This window comes from Nanorana parkeri, unplaced genomic scaffold (genome assembly GCF_000935625.1).
Source record: "Nanorana parkeri isolate BGI_ZX_2015 unplaced genomic scaffold, ASM93562v1 scaffold748, whole genome shotgun sequence".
Taxonomy (NCBI): domain Eukaryota; kingdom Metazoa; phylum Chordata; class Amphibia; order Anura; family Dicroglossidae; genus Nanorana; species Nanorana parkeri.
In genome coordinates this window covers 280,184-287,014 of record NW_017307016.1, presented here as the reverse complement: position 1 = coordinate 287,014, position 6,831 = coordinate 280,184, and the positions used below count along the sequence as shown (strand labels likewise).

The window sequence follows — 6,831 nt, the reverse complement described above, 5'->3', positions numbered from 1 at the left end:
CCCCCCCTCCATGGAGAAGGGCAGACCTGCAGGCTGCATACAATGTCACCGAGATTACTTGTACAAAACAAGTGGCGGCTTCCCCGCTGTACATTCAGCTCTGCTTGCCCAAAGCAGGGCTAAATGTTGAAAACAACTACCCGCCCGGGCATCGGGAGATAGGATTTCCACACCCCTGCTGCCCCTCTACTCCCTGCTGCCCCGAGGCCGGGCCTTGGTTGGCCTTGTGGGAAATCCGGCCCTGCTTGAGGGACTGACGCACAGGTCTGAATATGCCTCCCGGTCCTCTATGTTTGCTGAAATGAAATTTTCTTCTGAAAGGTCTTTGATGATGAAGAGTTTGACCTTCGGACGAGTTCTGATTGGCTAAGCCTGGGATACGAGGACGGCTCTGATGTACGCAAACCTGTGCCCGGCAGATCGCTGCTTCCCGCGGATGATGTTCTGGGACACGGTGAGCTGTTCTGAGTCCGCTGTGTTCTGTCCGTTCCTCCTGCGCTCAGTCTGGGCTTTGTTGCTCCTCTCTGAGGACCCATTCACACCACATCCAGATCATCTCCAGACCCGATTGTTTCCAGACCCAAAAGGCATCCTAATGTATCCCTATGTTATCTCTGGCCTCTGTTCACACCAGCGCAGTCCTTTCCAGACCAGAAAAATACTGTTGGTCTCATTTTGTCTGGTCTGGACTGCACTAGAACAGATCAGGTCCAGAAAATGGTGTGAACCTGCCCTGGAGAAGTCTTGTTACTACATTGTACAAACCTTTTCTTTGTAGAGGACCCGAAGAGCCCCCAACTGGTGTACAGATGGTGCAATGTCGGAGTTCTGGATTACGATCAAGGGAAGAAGCTCTACCTGGTTCAGAAGTCCACAGACATCCGACTCCTGACCCCGGACAAGATGGCGGCTCCCTCCTGCCAGTACTGGGTCCCGCGGATCCGGCTGCTGTTCTGCGCGGAGAACCCACGGGTGTTTGCGCAGAGGATTGTCGCCGCTGACCGCCTGCGGAAGAAGACGGAGGCTCTGCTCTTGTATAACCTGTACATAGACTGCATGCCGGGAAACGGTCGGAAAATCACCGCGGAGAGCCTGGACAGGATGATGCAACGACTGCTGAGCACAGCGCGCCTGAAACAGGAGGACGAGTATGACATTTTCTGTCCGCTTCTCCATCATTGGCTGACCTAAGTTGTTAAAGGAGAACTATGGGGTTAAGTCTTTTCCCCATAGTTCTCCTCAGGGTCACGGCAGGACACAAACTAGCGTCTTCCCGTCACCCTAGGCTCAGTATACCGCGAGCTGTACCTCCCTATATACTGAGACGCCGCAGCTGAAGCGGATCCCGACAATTGTGCCGGGATCCGCCCAGCTGCGTGACTGACAGCTGGCTCTGCCTATCTAGAGTCAGAGCCAGCTGTACCCGCCCCCTCCCTCGTCCGTTCCGCCAGTCAGCGCTGGAGGATCGGAGCGGGGAGGGGGGAATCCAGCCCCTCCCCTGTCACGGCAGAGAGCCGTGACAGGATCGAGAGGTGAGCGAACGCCGGTATGTGTTCGCTCACCTCCCGATCTACTGAGCCGACCTGCGACAGTCTCATTGTCACAGGTCGGCTAGAACTATGAGGTGAGTGAAAAGCACTCCCCTCATACTTCTCCTTTAAGGGAGAACTATGCAGTCAGTGTTTTCCCCCATTGTTCTCCTTAGGGCAGCGGGAGGACACAAACTAGCGTCCTCCGATCACCCAAAGCTCGGTATATAGGGAGCTACAGCTCGCGGTATAATGAGACGCCGCAGCCTGAGCGGATCCCGACATTACTGTTGAGATCCGCCCAGCTGCGTGAGTGACAGCTGGCTCTGCCTATCTAGAGGCAGAGCCAGCTGTACCCGCCCCCTCCCCCGTCCGTTCCTCCAGTCAGCGCTGGAGGATTGGAGCTGGGAGAGGGGGGAATCCCTGCTGGGAGCCGTGAGTAACAGTCACGGCTCTCTTCAGGGAGATGATCGAGAAGTGAGCGAGTGCCGGTATGCGTTCGCTCACTTCCCGATCTATTGAGCCGACCTGTGACAGTTTCATTGTCACAGGTCGGCTAGAACTATGAGGAGGAGTGAAAATCAATCACCTCATAGTTCTCCTTTGAATAAAATCTTTCCGTTTCCATTACCGCCACTAGAGGGAGCCAGTGGAAGTTGCTATGCTTCTCAGCGCCATCTAGCGGCGGTAGTGCCATGCGAAGATTTATGAATCAGCTTCTATGTCTTCCTCTCACTGTTCTAAACTGACATCGGCGACTCTTTGTTTTGTCTCGTCAGCGTTCACCGCCAACTCCAACTCCTGGAAGCCGAGATCCGATTGGACTATGAGCGCTCCATGAACAAACTCATCTTCGAGCGACTCGTCTCTTCGAAGCCTCAGAAATTTCCCTACGTTACCGTCCCGGAGAAGGTGGAGGAAAAGGTTCCTGAGAAAGGTACGAGCGTCAGGTCTTCCCTCTCCTGCCGGTGAGTGTTACCTGTCTGCATGGAGGGTGTATGCTGTCCCCGTGTTTGTTGGAGGGTCCTCCAGTAGCTTTAATTTCCTGGCACAACCCAAAAACATTGCATTTGCTTTCAGCAGCCCAACCCTGTATGAGGTTCAGCTGGTCTTGTGATCCACACAGTCAGTGACCGCAATTTCCCCTCCTGCAGTAACGTAATACAGCTTGGTCACCATTCAGCCCCCAGCCTCTGATTGGACGACGAAGGAGAAGCAGTTCACTGATGAGGGCACCACTCTGCTCTCTCCTCCTGTAAACATTCTCAGATCCGAATATATCAATGACATAAACATTGTAGCTGAAATACTACAAACCTACAAAAAGTGACGCACTAAAGACAACTCGTGCGCATGCGTGTGTTTGCGTGTGTGTGGTGCGGACATTTGATTGTTAGCTCCTTTGTCGGTAGAGATTGTCACGGTAGAGCGGAATAACTCGGCACTTGATAAAGAGATCTCTGACCGCTCCGCCGACCCATTACTCCTCTCCCCATCGCCGCAGGTCTCGTCTGCGTCCCGGATTACACCTACGCCAAGAATCGAAAAGCGTTCATCTTCACCACCCTGCTGACGAGGTCAGAGGTCATCAGTTCTCTCTGCAAAGTTCGGGCGGAGTGTAACAGAGTCTCCACCATGTCCCTGTTCCACTCCACGCTGGCCAAATGCGTGCGGCTGGAGGAGTTCGAGCAGACGCAGTCACAGACCTTCTCCCAGGTGAGTCCTGGAAGCACTATATAGACATTAATAGGGGAATATTCATTTCCTATGCTCATCAGCCCCATCTAGTGGCCATAATGTTGTATTAAATTACGTTCCACCTGAAAAGAAAATATTACTAAGAAAATGTAGTTTTTGCCTCTATTTGCAAAGAGCGAAGGTTCACAGAGATATGCAGGAGGCCTGGCTCTGCAAATTGCCGTTAAATAGACCCTTGATTAAGAATTGCATATCCTTATTTAAGTTTCTGCCTGTGCCAGACACTGGGGCAGGAAGTGAGAGGAAATCCCTCTAACGGAGACACAGATAGCAATCAATGCCTGAGAGAAGTTCTAACCCTTTCCCAGCTCCGTCCGAAATAAAATGAAACGTTTTGGCTTCATGCATCGCATCACCCTTATAGGTATGCAACATCCATGTGATAGATCATCCAACTGGAAATTACATATTAAAGGGTTAATCAACTTAAACCTAATACATTAGCTATTGGTAGGTGCTGGGAAGTTGCACCAGTGGGAACACCCTAAGGGGGACAGGAGCAGTGTCAGGGATCTCTCTGTTGGAGCTCCCATGGCAAACCAGTAGGACACCAGCTCCCCAGAGTCCTCCTAACAGTTCTTTGTCTCCTCCGACTCCCTCCAACAGGTCCAGTTGTTCCTGAAGGACAGCTGGGTCAGCACGCTGAAGAACGCGGTGCGCGGCAGCCTGCGGGAGGTGGGGAAAGGCTGGTATGACCTCACCGAGTGCAACTGGGAAGTCTACTGCATGTCCAAGCTGAGACAACTGATGGAGCTCATCAAGTTCAACCTGCAGGACTCCCTCCGCTTCCTAGTGCAGGACTCCCTGGTCAGCTTCACCCAATTCATCCTGGACGCCTGCTACAGCGTTCTGACCTGCACCGAGGGCATGGACTGGGGGGGAGACCTCATCAACAGTCCCTACAAGTGAGATATCTGTGTGTCAATAGTCATTGTGCCGTAGATTCGCATAGATTTGATGTCACGGTTTATTGGTGAATTTATCCTGATTTCCTGATTCACAGGCCGCGCCGAAACCCAATTTTCCTGCTGGATCTGGTTCTGGATGCCTCTGGGGTCCATTTCAGCACCGCGCTGGAGAATTTCGAAGGTACCCTGATGACGTTGTTTGATAAAGGGATTCTGGCTACTCACAGCGTTCCCCAATTGGAGAAGGTGAGAATCTCGCTCCCAGAGTCAGACACCACGTGGCCCCTGTGTAAGATCAATTATTCGGCCCCCCATTGAACTGCTGAGCAAGTAAAAAGATGTATTCGTTGTGTATTGAATGACAGCTGGGCCATGTCTAGGTCTATGTGACAATAGCAGCACCCATCTGACCCATATTTAAAAAAATGGACCTTTAAATCCAAGAGGACCCTTGTGCAGGTGCACAGTCTGCACACAGATGGTATGTCCACCCCTGGGAAGATTTATGTTGTGGATAATGTCCATGCAGAGGGAGGGAAGTGTGAGGAGGTGGGGCCCCATGTCTCTGTTCCCATCCATTCAGCTTTTCCAAGGTTAATGCAGGTTAGAACAGATGAAGGTCCCTACACACAGGGCCGGATTTGCTCTCCATGCCGCCCCAAGGCCAGGTTCCGCAGTGCGCCCCCTACCCTGCCGACCCCCCCAATTGTAACGACCCCGATCAATTGTAAACGTACCCGGCTTCCCCACACTTATACTTTTTTACTTTTTTTCATTTAATTATTATTTCTTATTATTTTTTTTATCAATTTCTTTTCACTTAACTTTATCGCTATTACACAGGAGAAAACAATCCCCTGTGTGATAGCAATTGGAGGTGACAGGTCCTCTTTATTGACCCCTGTCACCTCCAAAACAGGAGTTCTAGCGCAGCACTGCTCTAGAACTCCTGTCACAGCTGAGATGGGAAGAGCACGGCACGGCACCGTTCTCCCCTCTCACTGTGTACATCGGCGGCAGGGACAGGAGACAGACTCGGCGGCCGGGGGGAGGACGGAGTCCCGAAGACAGAGCCAGCAGAGAGGTAGGGGGGCGGGGCGGGAGGAGGACGGACGGCAGCACACATTTTACAAGTGATTGCGGCGACATCGCCACAATCACTTGTTAACGAGCGAGCGGATTCCCCACACTACATTTAGTCCCGCCTTCCCAAAGCTGGACTAAATGTAGAAGGCAAGTTACCGCCCGTCGGGGGACTCCACGCCGCTGCCGCCCCGAGGCCTGGCGTATTGTAACAGAAAATGTAGCTTTATTGTTATATTATATACATACAACGGGGGGGATATTTATCAAAACTGGAGCAGATTTGCACGGCAACCAATCAGCCTCTCTCTCTCATTTTCAAATCTTACCTGAGCAAAATGACGAGAGATGCTGATTGGTTGCCACGGGCAACTGCTCCAGATTCTGTCTGCTCCAGTCTTGATAAATTCTCCCCAATGTTTTTTTTTTATTATAATTTGTATATGCGAAACTTAATAAAGAATAATGGAACGAAAGAATCGGTTCCCATTACAAATAGACCTTTTATCTGCGTATCTTCACCGTGAATAAGATCCTTTCCATGTATATCTCTGCGATGCTGCAATCTCCATACGTGTCTATATGTGCAGTTTGTCCTGGAGGACCTTTTCATCAGCGGCACCCCACTGCTGGAGTCTGTGGGCCTCCACGAGCCTCCGGTGGAAGAACTGCGCAGCAACATCCGCAACGCCATTTGTAAAGCCCTGATACCGTTGACGGCGTACGCAAAACAATACGAGAAATACCTGGAGGTCAACAACACCGATGTGGAAACATACATAAAGTGAGCACATGGCCGAAGATCCGACTTCCTATCTGAAGATCCCGGGACGGATCTGTATTATTATTATTATTATTATAGGGGATTTATAGAGCGCCATGACGCGCGACAGTATTCTGAAACCTGCCGGCGGCCATCTTGGTGATGGACACCGGCAGAGAGAGGAGGAGACAGCCACCCCCCCCCTCTCCTGATACTGTCGGGCGTTCGGTCCATGACCGAGCGCCCGACTTTTCAGAGGGGGGTGACACCAAAATGACTGCAAGTCATTTTGGTGTCACCCCTCCAATGGTGTCACCCGGGTGCGGGCCGCACCCCCCTTGTGACGCCACTGGCCAGTGATACATGAGGAGGGAGCTGTGTGGGGAGGAATTGTCTGAGAAAGTGATGGTTGAGTGGTCAGGTTGAGGTGGGATCGGCTTCCCTGAAGAGATGAGTCTTTAGGAAATGCAGTCAAGGTGGGAGACAGACGGACAGGTTGGGGTAGAGAGTTCAAGAGGATGGGAGAGACTCTAGGGAAGTCCTGGAGGCGAACATGGGAGGAGTTGACAAGGGAGCTGGAAAGCAGGAAGTCTTGTGAGGAGCGGACGGTTAGGGTGATACTTTGAGACCAAGTTGGAGATATAGACGGGGGCGGAGTTGTGGAGCTTTGTAAGTGATTGTTAATATTTTGAATGGTATCCTTTGGGCTATTGGAAGCCAGTGGAGGGATTGGCAGAGGGGTGCGGGGGATGGAAGCCAGTGGAAGGATTGGCAGAGGGGGGTGGGGGAT

At 51.8% G+C, this 6,831-nt stretch overlaps 1 protein-coding gene across 1 annotated transcript in view; it reads left to right on the top strand.

Annotated features, from left to right (window-relative positions):
• DNAH1 (dynein axonemal heavy chain 1) overlaps positions 1-6,831 on the top strand; it is an 85,920-nt gene that overhangs the window by 10,793 nt on the left and 68,296 nt on the right. The window contains 7 exon segments of the mRNA XM_018564373.1: positions 322-454; positions 779-1,148; positions 2,309-2,466; positions 3,034-3,245; positions 3,894-4,192; positions 4,291-4,441; positions 5,869-6,062. Of these exon segments, the coding sequence (XP_018419875.1) occupies positions 322-454; positions 779-1,148; positions 2,309-2,466; positions 3,034-3,245; positions 3,894-4,192; positions 4,291-4,441; positions 5,869-6,062 (1,517 nt within the window).